General features: G+C 37.3%; 1 protein-coding gene across 1 annotated transcript in view; it reads left to right on the forward strand.

The window, feature by feature from the left end:
* The window catches only part of LOC124171143 (calcium-dependent secretion activator), a gene marked incomplete at its 5' end in the record, with an annotated part of 262640 nt that overhangs the window by 128988 nt on the left and 118304 nt on the right, over window positions 1–15348 (forward strand). The window contains one exon of the mRNA XM_046550281.1: window positions 13938–14017. Within this exon, the coding sequence (XP_046406237.1) occupies window positions 13938–14017 (80 nt within the window). The remainder of the gene's footprint in view (window positions 1–13937; window positions 14018–15348) is intronic.

The following is a 15348-nucleotide window of genomic DNA, read 5'->3' on the forward strand; positions in this document are numbered from 1 at the left end:
TGTGGTTCACAAACAAGTTCATCGATAATGCAGAACCAGTCTTGAACTTCTGAGCTATGGAAGAGCAAAGGAGCACGCGGTTGAGCCTAACACGGACAGATAATAGGCATAATAGGTGGAGGGCGGAAAAGCAATGCCTAAATAGCTGGGCTGGTGAGTTTGTCCCGGAAAGCTGTTTTTTGCTGGGCAAGGCGTTTCAAGGAAGGCTACGAGTCGCTGATAGACAGGCGAAGGAGCCACCCGCAATTTCGAGGACATCAGGATTCGCCATTTGATCGAGGATGATCCTTTGTGTCGGTAGAGTAGTTGCCTTATCCAGGGAGGCGCAATTTAGATGTAGCTACGCAACAGTTAGGAGGCGGGTGATGGAGTTAAGTACTCAACTCCACCAACTTGCCCTCAAGCCATTCCTAACAGACTGACAGAAACATTCGAGTCTGTTACTCAGCGGGAACAATTGAGCTAGCAAATAGGCTTTTTGGGACTTCACCATTTTCGTTGACGGGAAAAAGTTTCTAATAGAATTGTGGAGGATGAGGAATTCATGGCATGAAACAAATTCTTTCATTTCGTAAATTTCTAGGAATTTTGTCCATTTATTTTGTCAATTACGATACAAGGTGATTCATAAGTGCATTAGAGCACATAGGATACATCTGTGAATGATAGCCGGTGAACGAATGCATACGGGAATTGAGTAATATTTTATATTTTAAATTATCAAATAAGATTATTATATTTCCTGTCAGATTATTACTCCTTGAAATTTATTTAAAAAGCACAGCTAAATAAAAAATTAGTTAAAGCTTTATTTATATTTTTAAGTTACCCAGAACATAGTGTGGTTAGTAATGTAAGGAAAAGAGTGACTCTTTCCCGTCGGTCTTCCACGAATACTTTGACTCCGAGGCTAGGTTATTATCCAATCCTTACCACTGGTTAGGCTTTTTTGCCGAATACCTAGCTTTAGGTTTATAGTGTTGAACACTTTGCTCCAACAACCAACTCACGAGACGGGTGATCAGCGTAGTGTTCATTACAGAAAATCTTCAAAAACCAACAATAATTAATCGAAACAGAAATTGATAACTTTGCAATAATGCACTGATATGCATGACTCTTTGTCGCTAGTTTTAAACAATAATGTTAACACAGACGCTGGATATTTATGTGCCCTTCACCGCCGGGTTACGATTACCCTCTTTTCCAACTTCCTAACCTTTATAATGTACTAGCCATTCGTAGAAATCATACATCCAACCCTACCCAATTCCTAACTATATGACTCATTATCGTTAAAAGAAAATATGATGCTGTTAGAGCGAATTTAAAATTATTTGAAATGTCTAAAGAAAACCAAAACGAGTGCAGGACCTGAAAAAAAATATGAGTATAAATTTCTACGCTGGGGACTCGATCCAACATCCATATCAATGAATATCGCACGTTTACTCCACTAGGCCACCGCAACTGCGTGTAGGATAGGCTTTGTAATACGTGAAATAGAAACCAACACTGAAAACCGGGGCAAATACGGTGTAAATGCATACGAAATAATCATTTAATCCGACATAAATCGAAACAGAATGACCAATTTGAAAGTAAAATCTCCCCCTATGAGCATATAACACGCAAATGAAATATTTTCTATGAGTAACCAAGGAAAACAAAAAGAGTAAGGAAAACTCGAATTTCTCGAGAAGCAGAAGTGGCGCCACAAACCAAGTCCTAAAACTTTTGAAAGTGGCTGTACCTTAATTTGGTTTTCAAGGACAAAGCTTGTTGACTATTTCTCGTATAGCATATTGCATCGAACCACCGAGAAATGTCATCGTTACGCAGTCATAATGAAATTTTATTTTCTCCACTTGATTAAGACAACTGTTAATCCGTCTATCTTAAATTTTTGGCAGTAGTTACTCGGGTTGAAATTTTTAACAGTTTCGATATGCTTATGCTAATTCAGTGTCTAGGAAATGCCATCTTCGTGATATATTCTATTTTTGTATACACTTAGTTAAAATGCTTATTTTCACCTAACAGAAACATCTTTCGTCAGAAAATTTTAATCGAATTAAGCTTGGCTTGATATGTAAAAGTATGATAATTTTTCATATGTTTCTTATCCATGTATTAATCTTCTGTTCTAATGCCGTGGCGTGTTATACGTTTAGAATAGTTCCTTCTAATTATTCCAATATTCCTGTTCATTTCTTCTTTTTTTGCATTGGCCTTCTTTATTATTTATATTTTTATTTTCCTTAATGATGGAATACCTAATTTTTCATTTCTGTAACTTTTCTCAATGCGTCAGATTTTTATTTGCTTTCCTTAATGTATTCAATGATATTTAGCTCAGATGTACGCTGTTGGTATACTTTTTACCGTCATTTAATGCTGATAAAATGATCAGTGGATTTAGTTAATTTTTGTAATCTTATTCTGCTATTAGCCGGTAAGTTCTTTACGTTAACGTTTTGTTTTTCATGAATATTTAATATTGATAGTAAAACGTAAGTGTATTCAGTCACTTATAAGGGTATTAAATAGTTGATCAACCGTTCAAATCAATGGGATTCAACTGATTTTGTCGTGGCTCTTCCTCTAAAGTATCATTTTTCTAATAAATGATTCCCGAATAAGCGGATGATACGTTTGTTTCCTTGATTTACGATTATTTTTTAGTAATATAGCTCTCATGTAAAAGTTTGTTCCTCATTAATGACATTAAGAACATTCTACAGTAATTGGTTAGATAAGGATTTAAGACTATTTTAACTTCAAGCCTTAACATTTTTTGTCTATTGCTATTCCTTGTCAATATCGTATGATGCCATCATAAAGGCATTCTTTAAAGGCATAAAATATAACTTTTTGGCCAAAATGATTTTGTAATGCCTGACCGAATTCTGTGTTCAGTGCCGTTTATATATATATCTTAGGGGGAAAGCGTTTCTTTATATAATTCTTTTTATCAATGAAAACCTCCTATCTAAACTCTTAGTTTTTTTCTAATTTTTCGTGTTGAAGGCGATGAAAATGATGAGGAGCTATATTATTATTGGGGCACAGATAAGTTATCATTTGATTAAGATAGAATATACGTGGTTTAAAATCGGAAGTTAGTCTTTTCGACTACTCTTTTTCGGTGACGTAATATTTGCTTAAAACTCACGTTACTATTTTAAAATTTCCAGGATATATAGGAAGTTGACACAGGCTAACATATCCTAATATCTCAAATTTTAAAAATATTTCTTAGCATTTTCTCAGTTGTATTTTTTTTTTGTTTGAGAAACAGGCATTTTTGGTAATAGTCTTTACAAACGATTCTACTCCACAAACTTTGAAAATTTCAGGATGATAGTGTAAGTTTTTAATGAGTAATGCATCACGAAAAAAGAATAAGGGCGATCGAGAGGGAGTGATACGTCCACTTTAAAAAGCCACTTTCCTGTATTTCATCTTCGAGTAGTCGGCGACGTAACATTAAGGTTTTTAAACCTCTCACGGAAACGATATCGGAAATTTGCTACCTTCACCGGCCGCTCCCGTGCAATGACCTTTGGCGCGACTAGACTCAGATCGGAAATATTTCAAAATACATGAGATGTGGATCGATAGGTTTTCCGATAGATAATGGTACTGTAACGACGGATTGTAACGAATTTTTTCGTATCGATACATGAGGTGTCAATCATTTTGATTCAATGGTATGGACATGAGATTTGAGAAAATGTTTCCAGTATGGTAAGCATTATGTCTCCGCCCCAGTGACAATGGGTGATCGGGTTGGTGTGGTGGCTAAAGTGTTTGATTCCCATCCTGTGGGCTCGGGTTCAAATCCCAGTGGTGGCAGAGAATTTTCGATTACTGTTCGATCCCTGCTTGAATACTATGTGGAGGAAATTTCAAGCGCAACATTCCGTCCGTCGAACGGGACGTTAAGCCGTTGTCCCCTTGGCGCCTTTCTTTAAGAGCAGACTAATTCCGACGCCGGGTTTCTTTCTAGCCTTCTTTACCTACCCTTCCTTCATGGCACAAATGACCTAAGCTGTCGGTCGCCTCCTCCAAATACCATACCACACCATACCATATCCAGTTACAATATTATTTATTTGCCAAAGTTCAATCGGCATTCAGCGTTGATTTGATAAACCGGGATCCCCCAGATTATCGCCGGGGGCTCCAACTATTTTGGCCATCAAGGTATCTACTTTCCCCGGTGATGCAGGTCGATATGGTATATGCAACCCAGCATACAGAGACGTCATGCAGCGTGTTCACATACGCCTAGCGCCACAGTTCCACTGGTCCTCAGTATGTTTTTTCGCCATAGGTAATTTTTTGAGATATTCATGAAAAACGTGAAAAAAGTGAACTTTAAGGGACCACAGACCTCGATTTACCCCTCAGGGGTCAGCAGTTTTTGTGGGTATTTCATGAGGCTCGGCTCTGCCACTGTGCAAAAGTCGCGACTACGTAATTTGTTCCCCAAAACACGTCCGTTCACTGCACTATTTGAGCTAGTCGTGAGGGCTGATTTAGACCACATCCAGTCGAATACCTCTCCTTCCAATTTAAGGTACTGATTGGTGCATGGCAAACCTGAAATCTATGTATATAAAAGAGGTCTGTTTGTCTGTCCGCTATGCGTTTCCAAACGGCTGCACGGATATCAACCAAAGTTAATACATAGGTGTATTTCATGCTCCCTAACCCCGTATTGCTACTTTTGGTTACGTCCGATGCGTCTTTTGCTCATTACCATGTGTTACGTCACATCATACGACTTCTGCGATTGGACATCCTACCGGGTAGGCACACCTCTTGGCACCTTCTAAAGGAAAACGTTGCCCAAATAATAGAGGGACTGGTGCAAATGTGGAAGCTTTTTGGTGATATGGAAGCGTAACCTTTAGGGCTGGGGAGGTACTGTAGGCTAGCGGTGACCGCATCAACTTCTTGGCCTGCTTCTTTAGTAAGCCTGTTGGAGCGGTGACAGTCAACTCATGGTTTATTGTCTGTGAAATACTTGTTCCAAGTTTCTCTTCACTCGTAAAACTTTTGAGGTAAGTTTTTATGCTCAATTTAATCAAATCACCTAGTTAGCCAAGCTATTTTTTAGTGCTATATAAGTTATTGTTAAGCATAAAACATGCTACAATCTGGTGTAATTAAGTAATCTACTAACTGGAAAATGTAGCATAGTTTTAGCTTCATAGCTGAATGTGCCGATGCTGGTAATGTGGTGGCACAACACTGGGGTGAATGTGGAAACGTTTCCACATTTTCCTCACCTAAATGTGTTCTGTCCACTACATCATCTTTTCGCCAGTTTCAGAAGCCGAGGAAGATTATTGGCCCCAAGCTCAAGTGTAAATGGGAAAATTGGGATGTCCAATCTATGATAAAAGCGATTGTTTCCGTAAGAGAAAAGAAGAGCATACTTTGTGCGCCAGTTGTGAAAATGAGAACTGCATTTGTAACTTTTGCAAGAGAACATTTTATTGAAAATTGCTCTTTTTTAAGCCTTTGCCTTGATTTTTCAATGAATAATAAGTAGATGATCTGATATTTCACTTTTATATAGTATTATATCCAGAATACAAACGTTTCCACATTACCAGCACATTTTGAAAATCTAATCAAAGTGTCAATTTATAATTTACTATTATTTTTAGGGAGTAAATGATAAATTTAGCGTAATACCAAAAGCGGTTATAAAGGGTAGTATCATTGTGAGTTTTTTTCATGAATTTAGAAAAATTCCATCAGAAAACAAGCTAGTTATAACATAATTAAAAACAGGGTTTCCACTTTTGCACCAATCCCTCTACTACATTTCACTATTAATCTTCTCGGTGCAAACGTTATTGCTGAGGTATGCGTTCATACGATGTTTTTGTTTTACGCACGTACGAACTCATAACAAGCAATTCCGTGTGGTCTCTTAGTTGGTTAATAGAAGTTTAAAGAAAATTAGGGGAAGCTCAATCGGTGTCGGTACATAAAGCGGACAACGAACGTACGCGAACTTGAATTGTGAGGTCAACAGTGGGTTTAATACGAATATGAGTCAATTAATAAGTCGCAAAACTGAATTGAGGCAAAAATAACCAAATTAACTTTCTGACATTTATTGCACTTCTCCACATATTCACCCTGTACATTCAGGCACTTCTTCGATCTCTTTACAAGTCCTTGAAAGCCAGCAACAAAGAAGTCTATTGGTTGCTGGCGCAGCCAACGTGTAACCTCATAGATTACGGCATCATCTGTATCAAAATGAGGGCCACCCAAATGATTTTTTAGGGGCCCAAACAGATGAGAGCCCTAAAGCACGCGTTATGACATCAGTCGTCGCACGCCGGTCATTACAGATGAATTCATCCACACGCTGCAATGTGGTTGCATTTCACACCTCCACAGAATGACCGGGACGCTCCTACTCTTTGATGCTATTCCTTCCACGGTACAGCTTCTGTACAAAGCTCTCCGTTAGAAACAGTTTTCACCATAGACGGAACGCATTTCGCGATGCACTTCTTCTGTGGACAGTCCTTTGTCCCACAAAGATCTCACATCTGCTCGCTATTCTTCTCGTGTGCAGTCATGCAATGCATGTTCCATCGTGAACTAACAGTCTCTGACGGACTGAGTGCCTGCGAGATGTAGTACGAAAAGCATACATATGCTGCCGTCTACTGGGTAAGGATGCACGCGTAATAGGGTGGTTTCCTATTATTTTTTCATTGCCTAAATCGAAGGATTATTACTCCTGGAGTACGTATTTCACGCTTTTAGATTTTTAAATTACGATATCTATTTTTCGCGATCAAATGAAAAGTGAAAATTTTCAAGCGCGCGAAAACGCGACGGGTAAGTATGAATGCCGGGAAAACGCCGTGTGACGTCGCTCTGGTTCCCGCTGCCGCAAGTGAGGTGACCTTGGAGCGAGGCTTTGAGCGCTGATACGACGCAGGATGCTAGCAGATAGCCGAGTACCCTGCTAGCTGGTAGCGCATGGCTTAAATAAGGATTATCAATACCTAATCAAACGAAGAAAACATTCCGACCTTAGGCAGTTTTAATAGGTGATTATTAAGACATGTTTCCCTGAGCTCTGCGCCTCATGCATGCATTGGTAATCTCAGACGATGTAAAACTACTGACTACTCGTACATGACGTCACGTGGAATGGCATCGCATGGGCGCCAATCTGGCCTTTTTCAAATGAGAATAAAATTGACCATTGCCATTCGTCTAAACCGGTATTTCTAGAACCAAATAATTTGTATGTTATGAATACACTAATGGTGGGTAAGAATCGCTATCAATGCCTTTCGTTTTCTTTGATGAAGGAAACTACCCTATTCCAAGCAGTATAATGCGCGCGCACGTTTGCGACTTATTTATTGACTCACCCTCGTATATTTAATGTAAATACTAACGGCTCCTTCCACCTACCCTCGTCAAGCCTAAGCCTGGGGCTCGCTGAGGGGATTGATGATGAGATGTGGAGACTGGTTTTTTAGATTTTGTTGCACATATTTTTTAGCAAGTCAGAGACAGATAAAGTGATAAAAGTAACTTAGTTAACCGTAGTGGTTTAATTTCAAGCGAAATTTTCTAGCAACCGTTGCTTTTTCAAAAATGTAACTATTACCTGTAATCTGTGTTTTCTGGCTATTGTTTTCTCTCGACTACTTCGTGCTCTGAAGTGGCGGCGCCAGGAATGGGCCAGGGTGCCTAATTCAAATTTTTTTCGACCCACCCACTGGCTAACACGAATGAGACGGACAAATTTCAGAATGGAAGTCCAAAGTAAACCCTTATTTTATAAAATTAAAATAAATTGTATACAGTTATACTCATATGGAAAACCACTCTGTCAATTTTCTTAACAATTTTGTATTGCCCATATTAATTCATTAATATTTCACAGGCTTTCGCTACCTTCTCAGTGATATCAATTTTGTTGTTTTTCAAGTGAATAAAAAAAGAATGCTCTCTCGGAAACGCGTAAAGGCCTGGGACATAATTTATTTTTTAGCGTAGCATGTCAGGAAAGGGGTGCCATTAGCGTAAGGTCAATAAATTAACGTTTTAAACTATATTTTGTCCTTCGTATTTATTCACGTTAACTCGAGGTTAGGCCCACCCATTTTTTAAATCTGGCCCACCCTTGGCCCATCTCTGTGATACATGCTAGAGCCTTTGTAGCGTATCTGACACACGGCGTGCATCATATACGTCTTTAGAGTCGCGTTTCCTTTAAGTGCAAAACAAATTGGAGAGGGGGAAGGGATTTGGAGAGGAAGGACGATGTATTTGCCGTAGCAGTATTTGTGAATGAATAAGTGAATGTAGATTATGCTCTAAAAACAAATATCATTTTATCAAAATATTTCATATCAGCGGCACATAAAATAATTTTTTTCGATTAAAAAAAATCATAGCGTGCCTTCACAAGAAAAATAAGTTGTGATATCAACATAAAAATGTTAAATATCTATGAAATGCATAATTGAATTTACTTACTTCCCTCAAAAATGTTTCGATTTTTATGGTCGGAAGGGGTCTTTCTTATAAACTGTAAAAAGAATAAACTTCAATGTATTTCATCAGTCTTCTTATCTTTCCTTGCAAACGCGCGCGGATTCGCTTGAAATAGCGGTGAATAATGGAGGGGAAGTTTGGGTTCAAAGGGAGTGGGCAAGGCCATAGGGGTTAACTTTGTTTGTAGAATGCTCACAGGTTTCGAAGAGTGAAACTCGATTCATTTCTTTGGGTGCAAATTCCATTAAAATATTATCCCCTTGTTTGGAGGCCCTTTTTTCTGATTTAAAGATTTCATAGGTAGTAGGTGTTTCAATTTTTATGGTCAGAAATGGAGTACTTTTTCTTTTAAACCGTAACAAAAAAGAGCCGCAATAATTTCATCAGTTTTATTCGCTGTCCATAAGCGTGCGAATGGTCTAGATAAAGCGGAAAAAGTAATTTGCATAATGATTATGATAAGAATGTTTTTTTAGTAGAACATAGCATAAATGTCTGGATTTAAATATGCTTTAAAAGACCGAAGTAAAGTTATAAAATCTGTTGATGAATTATCGAATTAGATTCGCCATCTCTCCAGTACCGTCCAGGGACGTTTGGAGGACTGGATCAGTGATAACCATTCCCTCAAACCTTCACAAACATTAGAGAGATTTTAGAGGCTCACTATGGGCCCCTTAAAAGCTGCATCATTGACGTAATTTGAGCGTCTTGAAACCTGCCCTTCTACGCGACCTTGATCCCCACGCATAGCCCTCTATTGCATATTTTTACCCTAATCCAGAGGCGTAGCCACGGGGAGGGGGGGTTTCCGGGTAACAGCGGATTCCGCGTTTTCCCCCTTGAGCCTTGAAAGCTTGTACTTCATCCAATTTATATACTTTATTTTAATAAATACTCACATAAAATTGCTGTTTTTGAGTCATAAAAATAACGTTTTCAACATCAAAAATCCCAAAATTTTCCGCGGGACCCCTTTGAATGTCCTGTAAACCCCCCCCCCCCCCCCACCGTTTCAAAATCCAGGCTGCGACATTGCCCCAATCCCTTGATATTTCTATGGGAACAATATTCGAGTTTATAAGTGAATTAGGCGTCATGAATATCTTTGCCGGGGTAAAATCTAAGTAACAACCGCAAATAATTTTTCCATTCTAATTTTTTTATCCGATTAAGGATGTATATTGTTTCAGTGGACATCTGAGAAAAGTTCTCTCGCGAAGCGATGACTTTGATTTGGTGATTTAAAAAAGCCTACCCCAAACTATTCTGTAGTTTCTGTTCGTTAGTTTTTGCGTCCACGCGTAATTCATAATTTTTATGTATTTTAATGCCGTGATATTGAAAGATAAAGGCGAAAAAGTACCCGTTTTTTGGTACTCTTCTTGCCGTAACTGAATTCACGACCTTTGAAAACCAATTAAAACCGTAAGAAAAACTCAATAATATCTTAATTATAATTCATTAATGCAATCCTGATGACGTAATGATGAATATTTTTATCTTCCCTGGATTATAAAATTATGTTAGTCGTCTCTTTTTGTGGCATCATCTTTCATTTTTCGCTGTTCCCAACCTCACAATCAGTGTCTCGGATTTCCCGTCACTATCACGGGCAACCGCGGGCGGAATTGGAATTGTAAATTATCGCAGTTAATATATTCGGTATCCAGCATTCATGGGCGTACCCAGACAGGAGAGCAGCGGTTGAAGCAAAAGTAAGTTCAGTGCAAAACTAATGTTTTGAGCAAATTTTCTTTAAATCCAAGAAAAGTTATATTATTATAAAAACATGGATTCAAAGTAAAAAATATGTCAAGTATATGATTTTAAAAACTAATAAAGCGCTGTTATAATTTTCTTGCTATTTTGATTTCTTTAACCTTTTCTGTGTTACAACTGAACCCTTGCTTGCCCCCCTCTAGCATTGATCCTGAGTACGCCCTTGCCAGTCTCAATTCCTGTCTCAATGTCACAAGTCGTAAAAAATCAATAAAATTAGGAGTGTTAAGAAGAAATGAAAGTTAATGTGAACAAAAAAATTTTTTTTAAATTGGAGGACATTTTAACGTTCGAAGTTTTAAGCAGCTAAATCTTATCGTGAACAATTTTAATTTCTCCTGGTGAATACTATTGATGAATATTTCTCGGGTTCTCAGCCAGGTTAATTCATACATGTAAGCCGACGTTTCGAGATACGACTTGTCTCCCATCTTCAATGATGAAATCTCGAAACGTTGGCTTATATGAAAGATTAAACCTGGCTGAGAACCCGAGAAATTTTCATAAAATCTTATCGTGCTTTGCTCGTCAGAAGATTTTAATTAAAATGAAGCTTTATTAAATTTAAGGCTATATTTCGAGAAATATGGCTATGAAACTCGTGATTATTATTCGGTGTTTGTTAATGGGTATTCGAATTTGATTTTTTTAAACAGTTCTATTTTCAGATTCGGTCTAATTTTGGGATTCGCGCCTCACGATTCTCAATCAAAACTTATTAACGAAGAAAATTTCCTATCCCGTCTGTTTTTGCAATTGGTATTAGTGGATATTTTAAGATTGCCTATTTAGGTTATTTAAAATTTTTGTGTTTCTTATATTCTCATTACTGCTTTACGTGATCTTTCATGCAATAACATTTATGTGTAACTCTAACAAATCAAGGAACCGTAAAGTTAGCGAGACACGAAAGGAGAATAATCCCGTTTCAAATAGTTCTGTCATTTCTACAGCACGTTGGTGTGGCATACTCAAAGCCTTATTGTGTATTCGTTGCATTGCGTATTCACCTGCAATTTTTTGATGATTTTTAAGAACTTTGATTTTACTATCGCCTTTACTGTCGATATATTTGAGACGCGTTCTGACATCACAGAAGATAATGAAAAGCATGGTTGATATAATGAAATATAGGAAGTATTTTTTCCTTTGATAAATTGACTTTTGTCTTTATATCCTCTGTTTCCTAGGTTAAGGTAGGTGAAAGAAGATTTTATCTAAGAAACCTGTGTATTTCTGTTGGAATTCTACTTTCGAGAGGTTCAACCTGCGCGCGTAGATTGAATCACTTATACGTCTGCGCATGCGTGAGGAACAAAGCAACGGCGGGGAAGTTTCTGACAAGAGTACGAGAAGTTGTATTTTAGTTATCAAGAATGAGTTATTGTTTAGTGCCACCATTATTTATTTTACAATCGATTTTAAGAAGAATATGCTTTAAAATGAGGAGAAAGATAATGTAAATGCACGTCGTCTGATAATGAGTGAAGGGGTAAATATTTTAAAACGTTGGTTGTGTTCTGGTTATTTTCCTGTACCCGTGCGACTGGGAAATTATTGGTGGTATAAATCTTGTAAAAACGAGTGTATTACAGTTGATTGTGTGTTTGCCATTCGAATTAAAGCCCATTGCCTCCGGTATTTAATTATACCCAAATACCTTGTTCATAGTACTTTTCACCCATGTTATTGTTTACTGATTGATTTCATTTTAAGATGAATCACAGCATGTCGGCGACCATGCGTAATTTACTCTGTGTATGGCACGATTCTTTTCGTCCTCAAGTATTATTTTTATAAGCACCACATGTTTATAAGTCATCGGTATGTGGTGGGCATAACTCTCATTGAAATATAATCCAGCTGTTCACTGCCAGGCGTTGAAGCTCAAAGTTTTCTTTCGTGTCATTCAGTTCGTGACTTTTGGTTGATTCACCTCATTATTATATCCATAGGTGGTGATGTCAATATAGGTGCACTATCCAGTATATTTGACCAAAAAATACATTGCTCCTCGTCTCATATATGCGGTAAAGTTCATTTTTGTGCTATAGCTAAATTTTTGTCCAATTGATGGTCTTTTGCGGAGAGCCATAAATGATGACATGCATAAGGCAGCAAGTACTGTAATGCAGGTTTCTTTATGCACCGTAAACAGTTAATGCCACAGATAGGCCTTCATTTCCTCGTGTTCGTGTTTATCTTGTTTTATATCCTGTTTTATTAGTTAGAGAATGGTCTAAATTTAATGAATGTAAATCGTCATTGCTGCTTTTCCCTTTTTCAGCTTTCCTAATCCAAATGGCTATATCCGTATGAAATTTTTTTGTAATCAATCTGACTCAGCGTTGTAGCAAATAGGTTCTTGCAAGCTCAAACAAATATTGGACCTGCCTTTCAATGTTCAAAGACTATTATTCTTCATGAAACTCAAGTTGTTATCCAAGTGTATTTTATTTTCATCATTAAATCTATTGCACATTTAATCATCTCACTAGGTTGACCATTGCTGATGTTTTGGTGGTAGAGTCATTCATCATCATGAGAATATGAGATGTCTTTGATGATATAAGTTAAGAGTATGCACAGGTTGAAGTATCATGCGGTACTTGGTTGTTCCAAGCTGACTCAGCAATTCCTGTCTCACCTTGAATTTCTCAAAACTTGTTCTGATGTGTTTCTTAAGGAAAAACAGTCTTGATTTAAGTTGAAACTGCCTAGCTGACTCTCGGTTGTCCCCCTGAAGTTACCTGCACTGCACAGAACTTTTATTGTTTCCCATTAAATGACATGATTGAAGGTGATTTTCCTCAGCACTACAGCTTATTTCTACCATTGGTTGATAAACCTTTTAAGATCTCCTGAGTTCTCTGGTGGCCCTTCCTGTCTCCTAGACACAATGGTAGGGAATTTTACACCCCAAATTCTCTAGTATAATACGCGTTGTATACATGGTTTTTTGAATTTTCATGATTAAAAATTTCAAATGGGTGAGGTCTTCTGCTGCCGATGTTTCAATTGCTAACTCTGTCATCATCCTCAGGGCTTTAGTACTAAGGCTGCTCCATCATCAAAGCCCTGAGGGCAATGGTGCAGTTAGCTATTAAAGACCAGACACGGTGGAAAACCTGCAAAGAATTTACCTAAATGGTCTTCTTGTAATAGAACATCTTTGTTATATAGGAGAAAACTGCATATAGGTGCAGTGTATGTTTTTATACTCTGCTCAAAGGTTTAGCAGTAGCTGATGTCAGTGGGTCACCTCATTTGTTTAATAGAATTTTGGTTTTAGGAATGGGAAGATTGTATTAAATCCTTTGAGCAGGTTTAAAAATCCCATGTGTTTCACCTATGCAGTGAAATCATTCCTCATTCCATTGGATCAGTTGGCCAAGAATCCTTATCATTGGCTGTAAATATGGGATAACTGGGCAATATATGAAGAATGTTTTTAGGATAACTGATTTTGTCACAAGCTATGATATCCTATAAAATAATTGGTTTAGGAATTAAATTTATACTTTCTTCATAAACGAACCTCAAAAGTGTAATTCATGATGATACATGAGACATTTTCATGCATTTTATTCTAGGGCTCTTCCTGAAGTTGATGGTTTAAGTAAAGAAACTGTACTCACCTCATGGATGGCAAAGTTTGATTGCATATTTAAAGGTAAGATGATTTTCCTAGTTCAGCTAGAGTTTCACTCTTTTGCACTGTAGAGATTTATCCTTTTTGAGACATATTTCATCGATTCGAGGTGCTTAATCTGCCAAGACCTATTTCCAATTATACCCTCCACATTTATGTTCCGATGATTATTTGCATTGCATTGGTTAACTCATCTAATTAGATTGCTTAAAAATATACATAATTATGTTAAAGATAATGCTAATTTCAATTATTTAGTGGTAGGAATTATAACGTGGTGATTAGTTGAATTAGAGGAACTTATTCATTGTTCCTGTGAGTTTAGGGAAGTAGTGCCATAGCAGGAAAGGTTCGTTTTACCTTTGCTGCAATGAGAGGACAAGTAATTTGATTCCAGTTTTATTTAGTTCAACTCAATTCTCTTACTCAACTTTGGTTAATATACCTATCATCTTACTAAGGTTTTAATTCCACTGTTTACCTGATGGTGCTTTAATTACCAAATCACATGTGAGGTGATTGAAATGCTTTTACGAACTGGTAAGGCAATCTGTACTCGATTGGTTGTCAAGTTTATATGGGTATCACAATATTTTTTTCTGCCATGAGATAAGATGAATGAGTGGTGACCTATAGGAAAGGCCACTATGCATGGCGAATGATTTCATTCACATGATCATTCACCGTGTATGATGGAACAATTCGCGAATGAACCTTTATGCGCATGATCATTCAGAGAAAATTAGAACATGTTCTATTTTGCTCGCATGATCCTGTGAATGATCACGTGATCATTCACCGTGTAGAGTGGTCTGAAGAATCTTTGTGTAGTTTACATTAAATATTAATGCTTAGTGACTTAAAATTCTATGGTAGATTCACAAACATTTGGTACTGTGTGTCATCTGCCAGTTTTGTTGGGGAAAAATATAGATCTATTTTTATAAGGTTTGTATTTTCAAACATTTGTATGGTGATATTAGGTTCTAATGAGGAAATGCTATTAAATTTACCTTTATTTTTACAACACTTTAATACAACTTTAGGTTGTTATTTATGATGATGGAGTAGCTGATACAGAAAAAACTCAAGGGAGGAGGTGCAAAAGATATCTTGAGCTACATTAATTTTATCTCAATGAAATATAATCAAGTCACACACAAAGTTTTATTTAAATTGATTGTACGCATGCATAAGAAAATGCCATCTTATGGGATAAAAAAGTTATAATTGTGGTTATGCCATGTTCAGCAATGTGGGTGACCCTGAAAGGGGGGGGGGGCATGCACCCCCATATGTATCCGCCACTGTTATGACGACATTTTTTCTTCACTCAAGTGTGTTATTAAATA

The sequence above is a fragment of the Ischnura elegans genome, chromosome X (assembly GCF_921293095.1).
Source record: "Ischnura elegans chromosome X, ioIscEleg1.1, whole genome shotgun sequence".
In the NCBI taxonomy this organism is placed as follows: domain Eukaryota; kingdom Metazoa; phylum Arthropoda; class Insecta; order Odonata; family Coenagrionidae; genus Ischnura; species Ischnura elegans.